Source organism: Paramormyrops kingsleyae, chromosome 22, assembly GCF_048594095.1.
Source record: "Paramormyrops kingsleyae isolate MSU_618 chromosome 22, PKINGS_0.4, whole genome shotgun sequence".
In the NCBI taxonomy this organism is placed as follows: Eukaryota; Metazoa; Chordata; class Actinopteri; order Osteoglossiformes; family Mormyridae; genus Paramormyrops; species Paramormyrops kingsleyae.
The window spans coordinates 18,325,879-18,350,822 of NC_132818.1; the positions used below are offsets into that span (position 1 = coordinate 18,325,879).

At 47.8% G+C, this 24,944-nt stretch overlaps 1 protein-coding gene across 3 annotated transcripts in view; it reads left to right on the top strand.

Moving 5' to 3' along the window:
- The window catches only part of asic2 (acid-sensing (proton-gated) ion channel 2), a 224,700-nt gene that overhangs the window by 127,473 nt on the left and 72,283 nt on the right, over window positions 1–24,944 (top strand). Inside the window, exon 1 of one of the 3 annotated variants that reach the window (XM_023835589.2) lies at window positions 11,606–12,973. The exons of the other annotated variants lie outside the window; for them this stretch is intronic. Within the exon in view, the coding sequence (XP_023691357.1) occupies window positions 12,293–12,973 (681 nt within the window). The 5' untranslated portion in view covers window positions 11,606–12,292. Of the gene's footprint in view, window positions 1–11,605; window positions 12,974–24,944 lie in introns of those variants that run through there. 3 annotated transcript variants of the gene reach the window in all.

The following is a 24,944-nucleotide window of genomic DNA, read 5'->3' on the forward strand; positions in this document are numbered from 1 at the left end:
AAGTAATTGTTGGTTCAGGTAGTCAAGGGGGTCAGTATTCCATCATGCATTTTCGTAGCTGCCATTAGATAACAGAATGATCTAAGTCAGACAAATTGGCCTGAACACAGTAATAGTCACTACATGTTTAAAGACTTTGATGTATAGATCCACAAAAAAACACATGAGCAGGTATAGACCGTCCTCTTTGGCTTAGTCTTAGAAAGTGGGGATGGTCTTTGTCACCTGTTAGTTGTACTGAAATCGCTGTAAATTAAAGATTTTCATAATGGATTCCCGTTTTTCGCTGTTATTCCCCCTACTGGTTTGCTGACATTTTTCCATCTGTAGATTTTTCTTCTGTCTTTTGGTAATAATTGGTTGAAAATGGGAAAAGGTGATGTCATCGATATGACAACGTGGTGCACAGAATGGCCCAGTAACCCCATTAGTCCAATGATTCATCTATGTCTGTGTGTTTTCTGGGGAGGGACACATCAACAGAAACTGGGGGGGGGGGGGGGGGGGGGGGGTCTCTCAGGTGATTATAGTGATTGCACGTCTTTTTTTTTTTTTTTGATGACACACTTCAAATACAATAGAGCAACTTTACAGACATGTGACCATTCTGCCGAGGCTCGAACTGGCAGCCTTTTGCTCACAGACAAAGGAGATTAGCCGACTGAGCTGCATAGTAAGGCATGTTGGCTTGATGAACCGGAATGGCTCTTGTTGTTGGGGTACAGCGGTGCTCCTCCATCCAAGCCTCATTATTCTCATCCCAGCCTTGCACATTTGAAATGTCACTCACTTTCATGAGAACTCATCAGTCTCTTACAGGTTTTCAGTGACCCCTGAAGGAAGCCATTATTTCATCCTCCGCTGCTCGATGGACCTCTAAGCGCCACGTCTTCACCGCCCACCGCACTCATCCCTGTTAGCCTACGGCAATTGCCCGAACTGAAGCTGTCTATAATTTATTTAATGATTTCTCCTTTCGTGCAAAGATGAATGACTAGATGATTTCCATTAAGTTAGAAATGCTAGAGATTCCGCAACACACTGACAGCCCTAAAGTGCTTTTTTTTTGGGGAGATTATTCCATCTTTTCTTCATGTCCTAAATTGTTATTAAATTGTTTCAAGAGGTGAATATGGACGGAAGAGAAGAAACATGCATTTATCTTGAAGGCACTGCATTGCCCTCTGGGAAATGGAGTCCTGCATTGCCCTCTGGGAAATGGAGTCCACCCCCTTGGTTGGCGTTTTCACACCTGGGTTTGTGTGACATTTGTCGAGATACCTGTCAGTGGTCTGTCACATTATTTGGACCGAAAAATCACCGTGATCTTATTGGAAATTTGTGGATTGTTCGCTGAGCCAGTTTACTTGTCTTCCCTTCCCTAGTTCCACTTTGGCTTGGTTGGGTTTGCAAGGAAATGTGGGATTAAAGCTCGAGGCGAAAGACTCCATCAAATATCACCATGAAACTCCGGAATTTGTGATATATTAAAATATGTAATGCACAATCCTTTGAAGGCCTGGTTTAATCGAGGTTGTGACGCAGGATACGCTGGGCGGTAGATGCGGCGAGGGATTTTCCTGCAGGCGTTCTGCGGCAGGTGAGGAAGAGGAGGCTGCCTTATGGGGGCTGGTGTAAATCGGTAGGTTAAGCATCAATGATGTCAGAAGGGTCTGACAGGACTGCTGACGACCAGCGGGAATTTATGGCGGCGGTGGCTGCGAGCCAACCTCGGGAAAGCGTGTCCCTGTGACCGCTAATGCGGCCTGACCTCCCCGGAATGATCTGTGGATCTGCAGATCTGGAGGAAAGCACCGGATACGTGGGCTGACGCAGGCCGGCTGCTGACACAGCCCCCGCAACCTGAGGAAATACCAGAGGCAGGGATCAGCCAGTCAGTCACACTTTAAGTCGGGTACGAGTGGAGTGGTTAAGTACTTCCTGTCAGAAGGGCTGCCAGATCAAGTCCTGCGAGGGGCGTAGTGCTGCCTCTTCATTGAATATTCATCGGAATAAATATGCAAAGTGGAAGCCCAAAAAAATCACAGCAGATGAAATATCCGTTGAAGGCTAGAAGCAGATCTTCGTGGCTTTTGCCTACAGAATCGCGGTTATGCTAATTTTGGTTTCTGATGTCTAAACCGATACCAATTGACCAGGTAATCTCTAAGGCACTTCCCAAGAATGATAGGTTGTGTTTCTTATTCTGTGGAAAATGAAAGATTGATCAACAGGCCAGATTTAATAATGAATTATAAACGTACTTTGGGACTTGTGGTGAATAAGCCGATCCCTCGTCCTCAGGAAAATCATCCAGTGCAATGATCTCAATTGTTTTAGTAGCTGTGTCCTTAGCTGCTAACTTTGAATATTGATAAGGTTTTAAAATCCATCAATATTAACACATATATCTTGATTTTTTTTAATGAATATCAGCCGATATCGAAATGTTGACCAATAAATTGTGCATCTCTAAGATGAACATTTCTGTTTACCTAGCTAGCTAGTTGGCTACCTCAGAGTCGTGACCACTGCTAGCAAAAAGGATGACTCTTTTTAACTGCAAAAGTGGGGCATTTCCCAGAACAGAACAAAGATCATAAAGTAGCACTGCCTTTATGAATGTTAATGACCCTTCCCCTGTCATCCTACGCTTTGGAAATTCGTCTGTTGGCTCATTTGTATGTCTACCTGCAGTACATGAGTGCGAGATGGCACAACCTGCACACAGGAGTATCTGTAAGGAGGATTCTGTCCCCTAAGACCTATTATAACCGATTCTGACAATACAGATCTCATTTCATCACAGTGTGTCTTTACACCCCTACTGTTGTGTTCTGTGCCCACCGCCGAACAACAGTGTCTATATAAAGAGTACAGTACAACCGGTTCGATTTTCATACGAGTTGAAAGTGTGCAGTTTCACAATAATGCTGTATTAAGTTTTTGTTTTTTTTTCCCCCAAATTATGTGAGTCAACACAAATGTCATAGTCGCTTTTTTTTTAGGGCAGCAGAATTTTTGCTTGAATGTGACATTCAGGAATATGCATGAGCTTCTAGAACGTGAGCCTCGTATGAATGGAGCACCCTCTGCAATGAGAACGGTAATATAAAAGCTGATCGAGCGGGGATCCCTGAATGATCAGCTTCCTGATTTTTGATTCCTGTTGGCATGGCAACCGCCCGATTAGCGGCTTCAGAGAGAGAGGTGATTACCGGCTAAGTGATGGAATCAGTGGGTTTGCTTGCTGCAGTTTTGGTTTCTTCATGATGAGTGTGCCTGACTTAAAAAGCTTTCAGCCTTACAACTTTGAAAAGATTTCTGTATTGATTTTTGATGGACTTGATTCCTCGGGTTCAAAAAAAAAAAAAAATCTCTACTATTTTGAGGAAGAGTAAGTTGAATATCCCGTATCGTTGTCAGTAGTCGTGTTGAAGTATGGAACTTTCTTGCATTTTGAAGCAATGGTAATTGCCTGTCCTCTACTTTACGGTACAGTCTGGCACTTGGTGAAAGAAATTAGCTATTTAAGGTAAATTGGTTAAAGAAAAAAATTATAATTCGCCAAGAGTTCCTGTATCCTCAGTCTGCCTATGTGGATATGTCTGCACCCCTCTGCCACTGTACAGTTTCCAAACGCTGCCGCACGTTGTTATCTGAAACCTCTTCTTGTGCTTATCCCAGTCATCCACTTCGCTGCCCGCTGCCTAACGCTTCCACCCAGAACATTCTCCATCAGCTTTGACAACAGAGGGAGGCCCATAACATATGTGTCCTGGTTGTCACATTCGGCCAACCATAAATTACCCTGAGGCATATTATGGGGTAAGGGGGCATGTGTCTTTTTGTTCTTTTTTGCATTTTGATTCCAGACGCATATTAGCGGTGGTCGAGACGTTAACAAGACTGGGGAAACATACTCTAACCCAGACTGAAATAGACAGGAATCATGAAAACAAGTCAAAACAGCTGATGACACAGGGATTCCACACGAGGTTAACGAGGGGGCGTGGCACACAGGAGGATCGGATGAGTTTTACTTCAATATAGTACATTTTACAGACTGTCCCTGAGTCGTACATACTACCCTCATTTAAAAATAATAATAATAAGTAAATGCATGTAAATTGCATGACCACACACCCTACAGTACTACCTTATCTAGTATGCATACGTTAGTTGCCACGTGAAAGTACAGTATATAGTATAATTAATTAATGGTAATAATGATAAAGGAGAAGTATGTATTCAGGCACCCCCCCCCCCCCCATTCAGGCACCCCTCCACATCCCAGAATACTGACAGATAGTTCCTAGCTGACAGGAAGAACACAGTCTTAGTGATGAGAGAGACAGCACAGAGGAGTGGGCTGGTGATGTGTGGAAGGCCGTGACTTCGGGTTTATTGCTCTATTTCAATAAGGTTAAAGACTAAAATAAAATGTTTTTCATACTTTTTAATTACAGAATTAGTTAATATGTTACGTAAGTTTTTTGAAGCCTGGGAACCTACGTTTTCACGTTATTAGACAGTACACCGTATATATGCCAATTCCGACATACAGCCTACTGTACCTGTCAGAACAGAACCCAATTGTAAGTCGGGGACAATCTGTACTTGCTCTGTAGATGCTTTTATCCAAAGTGGCGCACATGTCTGAGAAAGCCAGCTCCGACCGTCCCTAGAGCAATTGGGGTTTAAGGGTTTTGCTCAGGGGGCCCGACTGCACAGTTACTCTGGGATTTGAGGCCCTTAACCCACTATGCCGTACCACAGAGGTTTGCTGTGGCTTCATTAGGCTGTGTGCACAGAACCGTGCGGCATGCTCTGTGAGCTTGGCCGCTATTAATACTTGCTGCCTTGACTACAGGTTGGTCTTCGTGTGATTATTCCCCCCCCCACCCCATCCGTCGTGTGTCTGATGTATTCGTCTGTGATCCGGTGCCGCTGTCTGAATTAGCACGCGGCTGGTGGGACATCGCTTCCTGGATTATGAGAATTCACAGGAGCGGCTGTCTGACTTTTGCCCCAGCCGGCTTGTTCCAGGAAAAAGCATTTAGAGCAAATGGTGCAGCTTCTACTCGGTGTAAATCAGAGCTTGCTGCACTGCCACCGTCTATGAGGTCTCACAGGCAGGACTGGATGTAACATCTAGTTGCTCAAAGGTGCTTTCCAGCCTAAAGTGGCTCATTTGTAGACCTAGACATTTCACTGGAACATTTCAGGTTAACTCCTTTGCTTGAGGGTACTACAGCACAGTCTCCTGAGACTTGAACCAGCAGCCTACAGTAGCATTAGACACTGTGCATGCAGCTGCTATGTCTTGCAGATAAAGAGGTATGGATTTCAGGTGCATTGCAATCAGGGCTGTAGCTAGAAATTCTGGGCCCCTTGACAAAATGTCACCTTGGCCCCGAGTATTATGCAACTTTAAGGGCCCCTGTAAAGTGCTGGGGCCCCTGAATCTTCCAGGTATCCATGCCCCTACTGCACCTCTTATTGCAGCGCATGTTCATACCATTGTTGCGGTGAGGCCAGTCCAGTTATTTCCTAGGGTTGGTTGCTGTGTGACTCAGATCGGCAATTGAAAACTATAATTGCCAAATTGACAGGTGTGGTCCTGAGCCATCCCTTTGTTCCACGCATTTATCGTGTTCCTCCATTGGCGCACCTAATCTAGCCAATCAGAGGCTTAATGAGGACTTCATTAGCCATTAACTGATGCGCTGCCAGTGAAATAGAGCGAGAATATGAGGAGGTACGGCTGGGAATGCATGTTGGAATTATTCGGGAGCATAACGCGGAACGCTGTTTTAGTGAAGTGGCGTTCCAAGGACTGCCAGCAATTAGCAATGTGGAGAACAGTTGGAAATTAGCTCGGAAATCGTCTCCCACCTTAGCCGCTAGTCCCATTAGCGTAATCAACATCGTCCACTTACGTATTAGTTTGTTTATTTCTGGTGAACATTAGCTCTGAACATCCAAGCCGGCTTTATTAACCGAAAATGAACTCGGGCTAATGTGCAGTGATTGTACAGCTTCGGTAATTGGCTGCGGTCTGTAATAATATTTTACGCGATTACTCTTTTTACTGCAGTTGACCCTATGAAGTCTGTCAGTAGTACTGAAATGCGTTTTCGCAGAGTTAAAATGCAGTTCTTTTCTTTTTCTTGATTTGAATTAATCTGAATGCCTTTAACGGGCAATCCTTGATGTCGCTGCCCAAGGTCTTTTGATTAATGTTTGACTAAAACGTGTCAACATTTATCATGCTAACGCAAGTCATGTTTTCACATTCCTCCATTATTATTTAACATAATTAACTATCGCTGTTTTTCCCATTCTTTCCCAAGCAAAAAACAAATGAAGAGACTCTTGTAGTAATCAAATATACACTTTGATTTCCCAGCCTTGCTTAGTGTACATACTTTCAGGGAGGTATTCATCATCGGTTACTTTTAATTAAAGTGGAAAATTTCCCCTGAAATGGGCTGGGAGGAGAGAATATGAAATTAAAAACAGGTATATGCACTGAAAATGTACAACGATGTATTTTTATTGGGCTCAGGTAAAAAATTGCTGTCATTTGTGCAAGGAGAAAATTCAGTTAAGGCTTTTTGTTCTAGAGCATTAGTGATTATTAAACTTCAACTTTAATTGTTTACTTGCTGCTATGTTTGGCTGAAATTTAAAAGGATAAGAAGAGAATGAGAATAATAAAAAATTAAATAATAAAATCTATTTATCCTTACTGCTTCTGTCCATGTCAGAATTTGCCCCCAGTATGAATAATTAAATGAACAGAATAATAAGGTTATAGAGAATGGCATATTTTCTTGACATATGGAAAATAAAGGATCAGCGGTATAAATGTAAAATATAAATGTAACTTTAATTTATTCCATTGTAATACTGTATGTTCCTTTGCTGTGGCAACGGCATAGTCAAGTTGGGGCATTTGTAAAAACTACAGGTGCTGTGGCCAAAGCCTCTGGCTCTCGGTCCACACAATCAATCTCTCCTTAATGAGATTGATTATCTGGATGACCGATAAGCAGGCAGGACACAGAGGGGGGTGTTTGTGTGGCCCTACTGTTTTACTATTGAAAAATCAAAGCTGTGGAGCACAGCCTGACAGTAGAAACTGAACTATTCAATTCAATTCATGTTTATATAGCGCCTTTCACAACAGAGTTGTCCCAAAGCGCTTTACAGGGTTGTGTTGTGATACATAAAACTGAAGTAGAGGGAGATACAGGACGGGGAAAAAAGGAAAGAAAGAAATTGAATAAAGAAAGGCAGAAGACAATGGAGGAGAGGAACCAAAAACTCCCAAGTAGGGAGAAAAAAAATCTCTGGGGGTCCAAGGTCAAAACAAAAAACAGACAAACAAACCTAACAAAACAATAGACAAAATGTCAGTCAGTGATCAGGAAAGGAGGGTGTAACAGACAGAGATGAGTTGAGACTTTTTGAGTTGGGGCCGAATTTGGGTTAAGGTTGTCATTGGTAGGAATAGGGTTTTTCTCATAGAAATGTATGGAGAGTCCCCACAAAGATATGAATACAAATGTGTGCGCCTTGCCTAAATCAAACAGAATATTCTGCAATTAGGGATAATCAGGATTAATGTAGCAAATTAGTAAGAATGACTGATTAATGTGGCACCGTGCAGGCTGTGTGCAAAGGTAGGCGAGTTCCCTTCCCTAGTAATGCCGGCTCGGTGTAAACGGCGAGTATTATCTGGCTCAGTTAGCTGCTTCGTTTCTCTCTGGGGATAATTTATTCGTGTAGCAAATGCAGGCCACTGGCGAGTAGCTCTGGGAGAGGTGTGGTGATTTCCCACAGCTTTTAGTATGAATATTTACAATCGCCTGATTAAGTGATTTTTGCCGACTCGGCCTGGTAATGCTGTACCATTCAGTGCCCTCTTCCAATAAGATACTACAGCCCTGCCGAACATGGTAGCTGCTGGTGACGACTGGTCGAGTCGTACAACAGGGAACACTGGGCCTGGCTAGTAACTTCTGTTTTTTTCCCAGTGGCGTAGACTAGGAACGGGTGAGTCTGGGCAGGCTGACCTGTGCTGTGCACTTCTCAGAAAAGCGAATGTGCCCTCATGCATAATTGAGGAGTTTATCCTTGTTGGGGGGGGGGGGGGGGGTCTTGTTTTAGCAGTCTTGCTGGTCTTTGGCGTAACACTTCCCAGACTCACTGCCCTCTTCCAAGATCTGCCGCGAGCATTTGAGAATCCGAGAAGCGAGAGAGTCGGGGCGTACCCGAACCAAGGACTGCTTTATAAGTAAGGGCCGGGGCGGCTCGGGCCAGGACGGCGTTCCCGAAAGCTGCCGGACGTGTCTGGAAAGCGGTGGAAAACCAGCCCGGAGAGCGCGGCGGGTCATTAACCAAACCAGCGGGGGAAAGGCACACAGCAGCAGGGAACCGGGCCCATGGATTATAGAAAGAGCTAGAGAGAGAGACGGGGGGGGGGGGGGGACCACTGTGGTGTGCAGATGTATTTTTATATTTTTCTGAGGTAGAGTCAGAGCTGCTCTCTCGGAAACGCGGGAGGACGTGAGCTACACGTTCCCTCAGCTTGTGTCATAACGAGCGTGTCATAACGAGCGTGTCTTAACGAGCGTGTCATAACGAGCGTGTCATAACAAGTGTGTCATAATGAGGACACGGGAGATGGTGGAGTCCAATCAGGACATCATGGACTTCCTGTCCTCCAGAAATGTCCAAATGTGCTCCAGGGGCTCTATCCTGAGCTCTCCTACTGACAACCCCCCCCCCCCCCCACCACCAATGATGGCAGACCTATAAAAAGCACCTGGATGGGATTTCTGCTCTAAAAACCATTTTCTCAGCGTCCGGACCGGCTGGCCTGCCAATTCGCTTGGGAATTTCACGTCCCCGGAATGACGACTCCGACCCGCAGGCGACATGTCTGCCAGACGGCGGCACCGGGATGGAGGGGGAAAAAAAAAAATCTTATTTAAAGAAAAGATTGGGGAAATCGATTGTTTGCCGAAGGTGTCGTTTCCTGTTTCTGGGCGTAGGTTGGGCTTCAGGCTGTCGTCGTCGTCGTCGTATCTCCTCCCTGCTTTCAGTGTATCTTAGTACAGTCAGTCTCAGCCTCTTGAGAGATTTACATTGAGGTTTTAAAAGAATAGCTACCCTTGCTAGCCCTCGCATCAAAGGAGCCTGACACTGGGGGGGGTTTGCACATTTTTTCCCTTTGATTTTAGCCCTTATGACACCTTGTAGTAGTGACCAAGGATATGCCATTAAACTGCGCAAGAGGGCCCCTTCTGCACGTCTGCTGCTGGGGTTTCATGAATATGGGCTTGGGGGAAATTTTAATCTGTCCCCCCTCCTTGCTCTCGCCCCCCCCCCCCCCCCCCCCCCACTCACCCCCCCACTCACCCCCCCCCCCAACCCCAAGTCCCTTTTTGCCATTGAAAGCTCAGCGGGGGGGTGGAGTTTCACCATTCATCCTTATCTGCTGCCCCGTTGACTGCTAATTACTTCTGCTAATTGGCTGCTAATCACATATTTATGTTGATTCGACCTCAGGGCGCTTTCTCCTCGCCGACGGCCTCGTCGCTCCGCAGCAGCACCCGGGCGCTTAGTTCTCCCACAATGTGACTACAGGTCTTTCTTTCTGTTGTGTCACGGCAGGTGTGTCACAGGACGCGTCCAGCCGGGAGCCAATCAGAAGGCTCGTTATGACAGTCGACACAGTGAGATGATGTTTGTCGTTCGTAATAGTTGGAAAACCAGTGTGGCAGAAAGCACTTGCCACTTGCAGGAGGCGATGGAGAAAATTATTTTTACCTGCCTTGTGAAAGTCCCCTTTAAAGCTTTTCTCTCCTGATCCCAAGAAGTACAACTCAAACATAGACCCATATGTGAAAGATGCATAGATTTTTTTAATAACCACGATGCGTTCTCTGCAACAGATGGTGGGTTTCAAACACAACAGTTGGGCGACCGAAACGGAACAAAACTTCCACTGCCCCCTTGAAGAAGGTGATTAAATGCAAATAACTGAAATAAATATCACTGAGCAGGCGGACGTGACACTGAAAATCGTGAGCTGGGTCAGATAAGCAAATTAACTTTGAAAGAAGTTTGTTGACCTTTAAATTATTGGCAGCTATTTAATAGAGAGACAAGATACATAATTGCCCCCAAGAACAAGAATAGCGGTCTGGCCTGCTTTTAATCAAACTTTTATGCAGGTTATGGAATGATGGATTCTCTATGCCCTTTGTGCACACAGTACTGCAACACACAGTTCTGTGCTGTTGAGCTGAGTTGGTTTAGTGTTCTTCTCACTCAGTCTATATGTTTGTTCAGCCTGTCTTATTATTTAGGAAGAAGGGAAATGTGGTTAAAAAAACCTGACAGCCCCAGTTGTCGCTTCTCCTTCAAGTGCCTGTTTCGATTTTGTCACGTTCTGCAGGGGAAGAATAATACGGAAATGTCACAAATGTCACAAATCGTTACCCATAACACAAAACAGCAACCGTAGCCTTTCGAAAACCCCTTCCCGCTGAAGTTTGCTGCCGATGCCGGGGTGGAACACGTCATAATTTTTTATATTGCCGTAATTGAAATTGCCAAACACTGGCTCGTGCTGATTTCCTTGAGATAACTGCCAGTTAATCACTCTAATTTCTACCCCCCTCTCCAAAACCCAAACAATCCCTCTCTCTTCCCATCTTAATTTCCCTAAAGTCTGGTTATCTGTTTCCTAGGTGTGCGACTAGAATAACTGATGGAAATTAAAATGCTGAGCTCACACATTATGCCCAAACTGTGTGTGTGTGTAAGAGAGACCGGCTGGGGGGGAGATATGAGATGGAGAGAAAGTCCAAGAGGAAATGCAGCCTGTCTCTCTCACTCTCCCTCTCTCTCTCTCTCTCTCCGTCTCTTTCACTCGCTTGCTGCCTGACAGGGTGCCAGTCTGGCGCGGAGCATGGACGCGCTAACTTGCCGCTGCTGGATCTAGGGTGTTTTCCTCCGCGCTCTTCGCGGGCGGATTCTGATCCAGCGGCGCTCAGAGCCACGGCTCGGTGTGAGGACAGAGAGCCCGCGTGGGTCGGGGAGGAGGGAGGAGGAGGGAGGGAGGGAGGGAGCGGACGGACTCCAGCGATACGCTCCCTGAAGAGGCGGGGGGATCGCAGCAGCTGTTGGGGGGGTGACTGAGGGGGTCCGGCTGCGGCTATGCTGAGCAGAACCGACGTGACAGCGAGCACTCTGAGGATATTTTTAGAAAACACAAAAAAATAAATAAAAAGAACAAGAGGACAAGAAGCGGAACCCAAGACTGGGGAACCGGGGAGAGGGACAGAGAGAGTGCGGCAGTCCGGACGGTTTGGGACGAGTTTCCCGCTGGTAGCAGGTTGACTCACCGGCACGAGCGAGTGAGCGTGCACACACACACACACACACACACACACACACACACAAGGTTCTCCTTCCTGTCGGGGGGATAGTTCCTGGCCGCCCAGAGGAGAGGGCACCGTCTGTTGCCTCGGGGGCTCTTGGGTAAAGAGGTGGGGGTGGGAGGGGTGGCAGTGATAAACAGAAGGAGGAGGAAGTGTCGCTGAGCGGATCCGACTGAAGAGCCGGCGCTGATTAGCCGAGAGGACAGGCAGAGGAGGGGGGGTGGTCAACGAGGCGCAGAGGCTCCAGTTACCGGTGCCAGCGTGAATGTGGCACGGGATCCCGGTCCTCCTGGCACCGGGGGTTGATCCACGGGTCCAGCGGGCTGGGACTCAGAACACGGGACCCTGAGCAGCCGTCCAGCGGGAGGACTCTGCCGGGGCTTGTGGGGGGGTATTATTCTTGCTCCCCTGCCCTGTGACTGGATCTGCCTTCTCAGTCTGCTCCCTTTCCCTGTTTTACTCTCTCTCTCTCTCTCTCTCTCTCTCTATCCCCTTCTTATCTCTCGCTCTTACTCCGCTTGACACACCACTCTCGCTCCACGGCGAGAGCAGTAGCAGCTGGGAGCCTCGGGCCAAGGTTTCCCTCCCGGGTAAAGGGGGGGCTTCTCCTCCTGGACATGTGAGGGCGCCGCGGACCCCCCTTTGGAGAAGAGGACCGAGAGGGGGGGGGGGGCAGAGGACGCGGAGCTCCCGGAATCGGAACCCTTTTGTCCGTTGAAGCTTGTTGATCAGGGGGAGTTTGGGGGCCATAGGTTTGGGGGCGTGAATGTGCCGGGGGGACGGTCGGCGGGCGAGGGGGCGTGCCGGACACCGGGGCCCCCCGGAGATTCATGTGGGCCCCCGACCCGCAGGCCTGGCTGAGGGATGACGCCGTCGCCGCTGCACTAGGTGCTCTGCGGGCAGCCATGGCACAGGAGGGGCACGGTGGCGAGGCGGGCGCCCCGTCCGGGGGGAGGCGCTGTCGCCGCCCGCGTCGCCCGGGAAGTGGGCCACCAGCCCAGTTGTCCAGGACACGGCTGCACGGCCTGCGGCAGGTCTGCTCCGCCGGGGCCTCCCTGGGCCGCCGCGCCTTCTGGCTCCTGGCGCTGTGCGCCTCCCTGGGGCTGCTCCTCTCCTGGTCCTCCAACCGTCTCCTGCACTGGCTCTCCTTCCCCACCTATACCAAGGTGCACATGGAGTGGGCCAAGGAGCTGCCGTTCCCTGCTGTCACCGTGTGCAACAACAACCCGGTGCGCTTCCAGCACCTCTCCAAGAGTGACTTATACTTCGCCGGACACTGGCTGGGCCTCCTACTGGCCAACCGGACCACGCGGCCCATGGTGGTGGACCTGCTGCACGACGAGCGGCTGGCCTGGTTCCGGAAGCTCTCTGACTTCCGCCTCTTCCTGCCGCCCCGGCACTTCGAGGGCACCATCTTGGAGTTCATGGACCGGCTGGGTCACCAGCTGGACGACATGCTGCTCTACTGCAAATTCCGCGGCGAGCCGTGCGGCCCGCAGAACTTCTCCGCCGTGAGTCCTCCGGCCACTCTGTTACCCCCAAATCCATCTCCCCCCCACCTGGTGGCGTTAAGGCTCCATTTGCCACGGGAATGCCGTGAGTCGGTTAGACGTGTCATTTCCGTGTCTTTTAATTTAAAGAGGTTGTAAAGGGTGTGAAAGAGGAGAGCTCTCATCTCTGCGTGAGTGTGCTCTCAGCCTCCATTTAACGCAAACTCATCACGAGGGCTGACTCAGAACCTTCATGAGTACTGCTGAGCTACTGCTGTACCATGTGGGGTTTGAGTTGGTACCATACGGTTTGTGGATTAGTACTATATGGCGTGTACTACATTATGGCATTTTCCTTTTCACCCTACTGTGTGCGGGTGTCCATATTGTATATTATATTTGCGTTAGTACCGAAATTGCATATTATATTTGCATTAGTACCGTATTGCGTATTATATTTGCGTTAGTACCGAAATTGCATATTATATTTGCATTAGTACCGTATTGCATATTATATTTGCATTAGTACCGTATTGCGTATTATATTTGCGTTAGTACCGTATTGCGTATTATATTTGCATTAGTACCGTATTGCGTATTATATTTGCATTAGTACCGTATTGCGTATTATATTTGCATTAGTACCGTATTGCGTATTATATTTGCATTAGTACCGTATTGCGTATTATATTTGCTTTAGTACTGTATTGCGTATTATATTAGCGTTAGTACCGTTTTGCGCATTATATTTGCGTTAGTACCGTATTGTGGCTGGGTTATTTCCATACTGTATTTGACTATGGTACGTATTATGGTTGGGTCAGTACCGTATTGTGGTTGGGTCAGCTCTGTATGGCGTGTGGGTTAATACCATATAGAGGTGTTTCCCAATCCAATCCTCAGGCAACCCCAGACATTTTTGCTCCCTCGCAGCTCCAAGCACAGCTGTACTTTGTGGCTCTCAATTGCCTGATTGTGCTGAACCAAAATATGGACTGTGTGGGATTCCCCCAGGGGCCGGTCGGGAATCACTGCCATAGGGTGTACGGGTCAGTACCTTACGGTGTATCGAATGGTACTGTATTGTGTGTGGGTTAGTAAAGGCAGCCATATGAGTTACTACAAGTTCGCATATGTGGGTTAGTACTGGTTAATGTGTGTATTTCTTATTGCCTGGCGTGTGGGTTACTACGAGCTGCGCACGTGTGTGGGTGGGTGGGTCTAGTGTTGCTTGGTGTGGGGGGAGCATATGGCGGCATATGGGTCCAAATGTGATGCCGCAGGACTGAGCCTGAAGGTGGAGATCTGAGACCTGAAGGCAGCTTGAGCTTGTGTTTGCTGCACGGCTGCTCCCCTGATGGTTATGCACAGCTATACGCCGCCCCCCCCCCCCCCTCCCCACTTCACCCCACCCCCCAGGGAAAGCCAGTGTAGCTAAAACCTGGGCCTTCTGGACCAGTCACTGTGCTGATGCTTGTTCAGTTTCTGTCCTCCTTTACTTTTGCTATTTGATGTGATGAGATGCTTCAGTACGCAGTCAGGTGCTTCTCAATATTTTAACATCTAAAATTCAGACCGTAAGAACCAGAGCAGATCTGCCGAACCAGACGTGAGCCAAACCTAAGGGGTTCAGAACTCATCCATCCTTAAGGACGCATCTGAGAGCTCCATCCATGATTGGAGTTCCGTCCATCGGCGTGCCTTTCTCTCACATGCCAGGGCTGGAACGTGTGGGACCTGCGTGATTGTGAGATCTGACGTTCAGAAGAATCCCAGAATGGGAGCTCGCTCTCCTATTCTCTCTCTCTCTGTGTTTCTCTCTCTCTCTCTCTCTCTCTCGCATGTGGGCTGTTTTCCCATATCCACCATACTCATTTTTTATCGCAGATGCTCATAGTTATTTCTCTCAAATCCGCTCGGCATCGAGGTGCCGGGCACGCGGCCGTTTCTCGCTAATGCCGCTGACTCGCGCTGCGATTTACACTCGGTCCCCGTTTCCTGTGAGATTCTGCGGCATGACCCGCAAGCCCTCAGAATCTTCCGCCACGTTGCTTAGTCACCCAACCATCTGCAACTGTGGACCAACGAACCGGTAAAAAAAAAACCTCATTACTATGAAGACGGTCAGCTGGGATGCAAGACTTTCCTTGGAAAGAAGTTTCATAACAATATTGATATCGGAGCATTTCCTTGTCATGGTTGAGTAATCATTACCCGGCGATTAAGGGCTGCAATTGATCAATGCCATGGAAATGCGAGACACTTCATTGAGTTTACAAATATTTCATTGATGTCCTAACACTGATCCAACAAATCCAGCAATTTGCTTTGTCTTACAAACAGAAGTATTATGTAATGTTGAAAACGGTTGCATACAATTAATGCAAATGAATTTGAATCCCTGGATCTGCGTGCATTTCTGTGTTTAATCAGGGTTATTTGGAGCTGATGGGTTGACAGAGGGCGGTGAGATAAAGCAGTAGCATGAGAGAATTTTAATGAGGAGTAATTTAAGTCAGGTCTTCGGGAGCTAACCTTCCTCACCGGGGGCTATCCATCTCTGCACTCTGGGGCACGATGGCCGGCCGCCTCCCAGTCGATAAATCCCTCTGGTGCTGGTTGTAGTTTATGGAAGTAATGGCACCACAAGCACGGTGACACGTAGCCAGCATGGATCGCTCAGTCGATTGCATGATGAATGTCACTGGAGCCACCTAACCCGCCTTACACCAGTGTTTCACAACCCAGTCCTTGAGGACCTAGCAGACAGTCCATGTTTTCGCTCCCACCTTGGTCCCAGCCAATCAGAAACACCGAGCACCTGGTACCGGTGTGTGTTGGGAGCTGGGAGAGAGCTAAAATGTGGACTGTCTGGGCATCACCAAGGACTGTGTTGAGAGACACTGCCTTGAAGCACTGCAACGACTCGCTCTGCTTTCCGTGGGGAAGGTCGGAGCTGCGGGTGTTTGTTTGTGTCTTTTTCTCCAAAGCTCCTTTTTTTAATTCAAACGGACAGTGGCAGAGACGGGGATGTGTCTCTGCAGTTGTGAGGCAGGCACGCCAGGGGCAACCTCTGCGTTGTCTTCATCAGGTCTTGCTTGAGTAAGGACCATTTCTGCTGGCATTTCAGTGGACACCCGAGATTTATGCTCAGTGGCTGCCAGCTAATACCCAGTTCTGCTTCCAGAATCACATTAAAGTTGGTTGAGTCGTTCAGTGGCGTTTAGAGAAGCCCTTCTGCTCACCACTGTCAATTCACCACTGTCAATTCACCACTGCCATTTTTCTCTGACCTCTCTCATTGAAAAGGTGTTTTCAGCCACATAAACACCACCAACTTGCCGTTCTTATTTTGTTTATCGCACCACTCTGTAAATTCTAGACCCTGCAGTGTGTGAAAATCCCAGAATGGTAGCTGGTCCTGACATGCTGGAACCCCAATATCACCTACAATCGCGCCACGTCCAGAATCGCATCTCAGCCGTTCTGATCCTTAGACGCACAGTGAATGAACCGCTTGACCATGTCATCATTTTCTGTGCAACCACGTGATTGGCTGTCTAGAGAAGCAGGCCGTTTGCGTTAAGTTGCTCTTAATAAACTGGCCGCTGCAGTTTGTGTGCTGCTTTTTTTTGTTAGTATTGCTTCAGGTTTTCTTGCCTTCTCTCTCATTGAAATTTAAGTACTATTGATGATATGGACTGTATTGATTCGCGATGAGGAAACAGGCCGCCCCCAACGAAACTGAGACCATTTTCATTGCGGTGTGCTTCCCGTCGAAGTCCCAGAATCCAATTTCCTAGAAGTAGCAGAGGAGCGCCTGGCCAGATCGGTCCCTGGAAACCTGCTTTATTGACATCGACTAAGATTTGTGTGCACATGGTGGTGGTGGGGGGTTCTATATCAGATCGCTCTCTGAGAGACCCATAATCAGGTTTTAATAACATTAATCTTTGTTTTTACAAGGCCACGGATTAAAATGGAAGGCTAAGAGAAATCACTGTCTGTTGTATATTGCGTGTCATACTTATTTCTCCCGATAAGCTACATGATATCGTGAATGTGGGCAATAATGCAGTAGCTATATAACTATGTCCTAAAGATATGACATTTACATACCGGGCAATTTTATCCAATTGAGAAAGCAGACCCAGACGGTCCTTGGAGCAACTGGCAGTTAAGGGCCTTGCTCAAGGGCCCCACAGCAACACTCTGTCAGCTCTAGGATTTGAACCACCGACCTTCCGATTACAGGCACAACGTACCAGATCCCCCCCCCCCCCCATATATAAATCCTCTATAGATATTCTAGACTTCTACCTGCATGTCTTTCAATCCTATCTGCATGTCTTTACTCTTCTATCTGGCGTTTATAGGCTTGGACCGATGTCTCAGTGTCCATAAAATCCTTTGCAAATAAGAAGTTTCTGCGAAAATCTGTGTTCCTCTGCGAATTTCCTAACCTTGCCAGTACAGGACTTCTGTCTGGATGGCGATGAATAATGCGCAGTCAGGCTGGCTCTTAAAACACTCCATATCTGTCGCATAGACGTCGTTAGCCGAAATCAAATGCTGCCGTGTATGTGGCGTGTGCACACGGCTGTAAACGTGTGAGTTAAGAGCACGGTTTCCAAGGGTATAACTGAGGTAAAAATTCACGATGTGTCAGATTTAGAGAACACCGTATTAGAGAACAATGGTTAGAAGATAACACTGGTCTGCATGGTTCCCCCAGATATTATGAAGAGCCAGTCCTAGATGGTACACGCAGAGTCATTAAGTTTTGAGGCTGATTTTACAAGCACTTTCGTGAGGGTGGGGGGAATCAATCGCAGTGCTAATATCTTTGGAGATCTCAGCCTGGAGCTGTTTGGGACAAGCTGTCGGGGGTGTGGAAGTTAGCTGGATCTAATCCTCGCCCACATTTCCTAACTTGATCGATTGTCTCCCCCAGGCATGAAGGCCCCGTGCTTCCCCAGAGGGGTGGAGAGGAAAAGATTGCATGTTTTTCTGACCTTCCGACTGGCCTCCTTTGCCCCTGGGGAGAGTGAGGGTGCCAGAGTGAGGGTGTTTAGAGTCAAACACACACACACACACACACACAAAGCGCTGGGTCAGGTTTGCCCACTTTGGGTCATAGGCCAAGCAGGTGTATGTGTGTGTGTGTGTGTGTGTGTGTGTGTGTGTCTGTGTGTGTGTGTGTCTGTGTGTGGCACAGCACAATCAGGCGGTGCGCCCATTTATATTGAGGTGACAGTGGAGGGGGCGTGGCTTTGAGAGAGCAGCCCTGCCCCCTAAAACATCTGAAGGCGGGGCCTCTCTCTGTCCGTCAGCCAGCTCCTGTCTGCTGCTGAAGATAGAACAGGTAACAGATGCAGCCCCTGCCCACCTCCCCCTACCGCGGCACGTACCGCTAGCCCCACACGCTCCTGACATGCTCTGTTCACATCTCCTGTATGTGACCGGGGGGGACGGGGGCGGCTCAGCGCGCAGTATTAATGGACAGGTTATGATTGCGGCTGGGCTTGTAATCCGAGCCCCTCAATGAAAAGCTGCGCGTGTGAAATTTATGGACACCATAAGCAGGACACTGTTTTCCATTCAGATGCCGCGACCCTCCCACCCGCCGCGTAGTAAATACTCATCATTCTGTATCTCTTCATTGTTAGTCCGACGCCACGAATCGTGCGTATCTGAAGCGATGGGCGCAAAGCACGGGAGAAGGAACGGAGGCTGAGATGTTGTGCTGCAAAGGGAGGGCGCGACCCGCCGGCATCGAAGGGTTAGGGCTCCTCCCCAGCCCCCAGTATATTATCAAGCAATCGATCTTAGTCGCTGGCTGGCGTCATCCTGCGAAAATTGTCAGAATTGGTGGGGAGGGGGCTCCCCTTTCAGCTGAAAAGGGACTGGAGATTTGATAGGGTCAAATGTCGAAAACCTGCCTGGGGGGGCCTGGGCTCACCATGACGGGCTCCCCGGTGAGTAGGAGTGTGGGGGTGGACTGTGTCTGACACAATGTCCAATCACGTTTACATGTTGATTTATTCTAAGAGGTTCTTTCCTGACTGTTCCCTTGTTTTCGGGCTGGAATGGCAAACCCGAGTATTTATGCTGGGGGCAGGGGGTGCTTCTCTAAGATGTCACGCTTCAGCCCCTCCAGAAAGAAACAAAATGAAAGATGACTTCACTGGGTTAGAGTTCATCGATCCCCTTGGACAGAGACAGAAGAACCCTACTTTTCTCATCACGCATTCCGGAAGGTTCCAGGCGACGCTTGTTTGCCGAGCTCTGTTTACTCGCCGCTTTCTCATTTATTTCCTTCAGTGCCCTGTCGCCCCGTTGCCGCTCTTCATGGGCGTAAAACAAACGGGGGGGGGGGGGGGTGAATGATCGTTCGTACCTTCAGAGTCACGTTTGCATTTGTCGTGGCATCTCTGATGGCTACACTGTCACAGGTGCTGCTGAAATGTCACGGGTCCTTGTCACCATCTTTGGACTGTCAGCCATTTGGGGAGGGCCCGTTGTTTCCGTGGTCCCACTCAAAAAAGTCACTTCTGTATGTGGCCAAGAGGGGGCCCCCAAAACTCGAGGGCCCCCGAACATCAGGGCCCGCACACAAATGTGTAGTTTGAGTGCCGGTAGACATCGCCGCTGCCAACTATTCTGGCTCATTTCTTGCTTGCAGAAGAAAGAATGAAAGTATTTTTTTGCTCTATTTATTCAGATTTTGGCAGTATGACAGGAACATTTGGTCGCATCCCCACTGTCGCTTGGGGCAGAACAACCCGGTTACCTCCACTTGCCTTCTCACCTCATTCTGTTTTAACCAGCTGTTACATGGAAAACAAAAAATCTGGCCCACTCTCTCTGACTATGGTTTCTCCACTTGCCAGCGACCTTTCCCTCTCTTCGAGTGGACTAGTCTTCCTCGAACCGGATGCTTGTTAAATTAAATGTGGTTATGTAGGCTTTTGTTATCCCCAGTGGGACTCTTCACCCGAAACGGCTTCTGCAACAAGCTCTATAAAAGGTGCTGCGTGTTTCCTGGAACGGAAAAGCAGGCAGACTGTAAGCAGCTCTCGTCTTCGTCGTTAAATAGGTAGCTTTGTTCAGCTCCCGTTTTAATTATCACCCAAAGCCTCGTTGGGCATCGTTTTTGTTTGTCGCCCCTGTTGTCTTCCCCGTTCACGTCCGTGCAGTGCTCGGAAAAGCTCATGAGGTGTCTGGACGATTAAATGCAAAATTAGACTCGCTTATCGTGCTTCTATGGGGACATTTTAATCAGGAAAATGTGAGTTAAAAATCTGTTGAAGTGTACAGCAGAGCCCCCCTGCTAACATGTGAGAAATCATATCGTTTGCAGAGTTCTGTCCTGGCAGGACCATTATGTCGACATTTAACGGTGACCTCAATCTGAGCCATGAGCTTCCCGTACAAAGGCAGTGCCTTATTTCCCATTTTGCAGTAGGCACAGGTATCCCATGGAGCTGGTTTTGCTCAAAAGAGCACAGACTATCGGGCCCTCAAATTATAATGGACTGAAAAGGGGCATATCTTATCACATGTCATATAGCTAAAAATCATCACACCTGCCAGGATTCTTTTACGCATGAAATGTATCACAGTGATTGTGCCACAGTGACATTATAATGGTTTAGTAGCTGGACAGGGTCTTGTATTATACATTGCTTAAAATTTAGTGAGGAATTTTGTAAATGGCTTTTATATATGCGGAACATGCAAGTACAAATGCAATGAAAAAATAAATAAAAAATGAAATAAATCAATGTTTGCATGAACTTGACGGCCCATAACAAGTATTTATTAATTTAGCCACTGTCTGTGGTAAGTAAATAAAAGAATACACAAATTGCTCTTTCACTAAGCCTACGTATTAATATATGGGCGGCATAACCAAAAATTTGTATCACGGTATCTCTTAAGATTCTGCCGTTTTCAAGATACGTCACGGAATTGTATTGTAGTGTGTGTGCGTGTGTGTGTGTGTCCTAAGGTGACGGAAATGTTACACTAGCAGTAGAGCGCTCGGCACCGAGTGGCTGATGGAACGACCTTCGGGATGCACGTGAGACTGGCACGAGAACGTTCCGGAGCCCATTATCGCATAATGAGGACGTCCAGAGAGGGAGAGCTGCGCGCGCACAGCTAGGAACGCGCCGGATTTTGACAGATGTCCCAGCTGCCAGCATGGTGACTGCCTCGTTCGAAAAGTAATTGAATTGCATCTAGTAAATTAGTTTGCAATTAAAGTCGCTGGGATAATTAATCAGTGCTCAATTTCGAACACTTTGAACGGTTTGTTAGTTCTTTACAGCCGTGTGATTATGGGTGGGCTTTTGTAGACAGCGCTTGTGTCTCTTTGTATGTTTCTTTTTATTTCCCCTTTATGAAACTGTAAGCGTAATCCATTACGGATGTTTTCTTAATTAGAGATTCATCCCTTTTTTTATTGTTACTTATTGATTTTGGTGAGGAAGACCAGTTTTGAAATCAGCTGAATTTGTTTGCGCTCCCAGTAAAAGGAAAAAGGGGGCTTTGGCTGTAAGTTGGGGATGCAGCGTAAGCATTTAACTAATTAACGGCAACGCTTTATATTGCTAGAACGTTCATAAGCAGCGCGTATGTATAACGTCCTAAGAGCTTTCATATAGCCTACATAGGCCTAAATAAAAAACATAATTATAAGATTATAATGTTTCCTATTATCATGTAATGTTTGATATTAATGAATATTAAAGCTGTTAATGTCTGATAGAATGTTAAGGCATACTTACATTCTGCTTATGAATGTTGAATTTTGGTGATCAGTGGTCTTTGTTGACACACCACAGTGTGCAACATCGAAATGTGTCCTCTGCATTTAACCCATATGTGACATCGTGACATAGCAGGGGGCAGCACCCGGGGAGTGCTTGGGGGCAGTACCTTGCCGATCAGAGATTCGAACCAGCAATCTTTCAATTTCATTTTATTCATTACAGTGAAATGAATAGTTAGTGACACTGTCTAACCTGCTCTTCCTCTATTTGATCTATTCGTTTTCTATAACCTTATCCGCTAAGCTGCTGCATTATAGTTTCCATTAACCGGAACTTTATCCCAGGAGGTACACAGGACAGGTATAAGACTGGGGACACCCTGGATGGGACGCTGGTCCATCACAGGACACACACTCTGGGGATTTTAGGGACACCTGTTCGCTTAAACCACGTATATTCGGACTGTGGGAGAAAATCTATGTGGACCCGGAGAAAAATATGCATGCGCAGAATCGAATGCGTAACGCTGGAGGGGTGAGGTCACGGCGCTTCCCAGCGAGCCGGCCGGCTGCGGTCTGCTTCAGCGCATTTCTAATTTCACGGCAGAGCATCCAAATGCCATCAAAACAGCATCAACCAAAAATGAATACAAGAAAATACGCCGAAAGTAAACGCCCGCTCGATACACGAAGCACTAGCATGCTAAATGTAGCCTAACCAGTCCGCTTCTTGGGCTCACCGTGGCTAAGATGCATTAGCATTTTTATTTCACAAATTATATAGCACAGAGAAGGATTGTACTGAGGTCTGGGCAATAGAGGCATGAAACTGTTTTTATTTCCCAACGAATGTCCCTGAAATGCTGAAGCTTAACAGACACAGAATAAACGGCAGCGGAAGAATTATTCCAGGCCTGTTCTGTTAGTGACACTTCAGTCCAAGGTGGAGGTAGATGGTGAGTGGTCAGTGTCAGCCCCCCCACACTATAGTGCTAGAGCTGGGGCAGTGACACCCCCAAACCCCACTGGTGTCACAGCCAAAGATTGATTAGTTCCCTGAGCCTGAGCCTTGGGTCTTTCTGCAAAGCGCTATAATCTTCTCCCCTAGTGAGATCTGCTGGCTGTGGAGATATGAGTCTGATCCCATTCTAGTTCCGTAAAAGATTATGATTATGAATTCTCCTCTTGCACACCCACAAATAACAACAAATCTAAATAAACTTGGTCTCTTCTTAATTCCTTATTCTGAGCCCCGTGGAATTCTGGGTAGCGGAGTTCCCAACTCAACAGCAGTGCTATGGATTGGTCATAGCCGGCGGTGAAGTTTGAAAATGGGTGTTTTCCTTCCCTTGATGTCAGGCGGGTGGGGGGGGGGGGGTTCCTGGAGGTTTTCTAGTGATTTTAACATAGTTTGGAATGAAAAGGAAACACACAAATGACAGTAAACCTGGGAAATGATTTTATGCTGTTGGCAGAAGATTTAACTAGATGTACTTCAGCGAGCCGCAGCAGACTGTGACTCGGCCCAGTATGCCCTGTCTGTCTGTCTGTCATGTCAAACGTTATAAGGGCAGTCACAGGTCCCCCAAGGAGAGTGCTCTACTGCTAAAAGCAGATCTGCTGCCCAAGGTTCTGTGTGCTCAAGGGCTGTCACCTTGCGGCCAAAATTATTATTATTATTATTATTTGTCTGTTCATTTAATTTATTTTTAACCTGAGCCTCTCAGTCTGTCGTTCTCGCTTTATCAGTGTCTCCCTAGCTTACCCCCCCCCCCCCCCCCCCCCAAAATCGGCATGTCAACCGGCGCACCCCGTTTTGTATTGCCTCTGCGTCTCGATTTTGGGTCGGTATTCACATTCGCTGCCCACCAAGACGGGTCCTTGGGACACGGAGATTTTCGGAAAGCAGGTGGGTTGGGTTCCCTCGTTGTCAGTACAGGCAGACAAACCTGACAGGATAAAAATTCACACGTCGGCTCTCCAACCAAAATGAGCCAAATTCTCTTAATATAAATGAACACAGCGGTGCAGGAGGGCCCTGTGCTCCGTAAGGTCCAGGCCTTCTGCACATCACGCATCAGAAGCCATGATCCCACACTGGTATGTACCATGTGCCGTGATGTTTAACTGTAAATATGTTGCAGAAATTAAGCTGTCCTGCAGAATGCCTGAATGTCAGACATGCTGCGTTTCCTCATGATGTTGTGTTTGAGTTTATCACCCAGATGCTGTTACACAAAGCAGTAAATGTATCCAGGGATGGAGAACAGCTGGTGATTTTTTTTTTTGCTTTTTTTTTTTATTATCATCATTATTTTTTATTCCCCTCCCCCCGGGTCCTCTCGAAACGTGATTCTGAAGGTATGCCGGGGCCTTGATGACCCCCTGGTGGCAAGGCATTGCGCAGAGCTCAGACCAGCGGGTGGTGTCACTGCGAGGGAAGGGTGACGGTCACCGTAGGGGTTTTGGCTGGGAATGGGGCCCGCGAGTTTGCAAGCCAGTGGGAACGTGCTGAGGTCCCTGGAGGTGGGATTCTGACCGGTGTGAAGTGGTTCCGACCAGGGATGTGGGGAGGGGGATGGGGGGGGGGGGGATTAGAGTAGCGTTAGGGCAGTAAAAGCATTTGGACTGCATTCAACGCTAACGCAGCTACACTTTGGGGGAGTAGGATATGTGGGGGGGGGGGGGAGAGGCATCGGCGCTGCCGAAGAGCTAGTCTCCCAAGAGGGACCTTCCTCACACACCCCCGAAAAGTCATTTTAAACCAAAGTAAACCCGCTCTTAGGGCCGCAGCACGACGACAGGTCGGCCTGCAGCCACCGTCAGTGAGAAGAGAAAGGCCGGCGCGTCCTTGATCAAACCGTAAGCGCGGCCCCCTCAAAGGGCCCGGCCGCTTTCATGTTGGGCTCTGTGATCTCCTTGGAAACCAGAGGTAATTGCCCACGTTCAGAGGAGGCAGTGTTTTGGCCTGACGTTCAGGAACCCTGGTCACGATCAGCGGGGGCAGGAGCCACAACAGAATCCTAGGAAAGGATCTGCTGTGTTTTTTCTTACTTTCCATTTCTTAAAGATGGTAGGATGTGACGCCAGAGAGGAGAAGGCACATATAAAGGTCCCGTCTTGCATTATTTATTGAAATTTACCATCCATCTTTATTGGTTTGTTTTTTGGGATTCCCCCCCCCCACCCCATTGACATTTAACGTTGGATGTT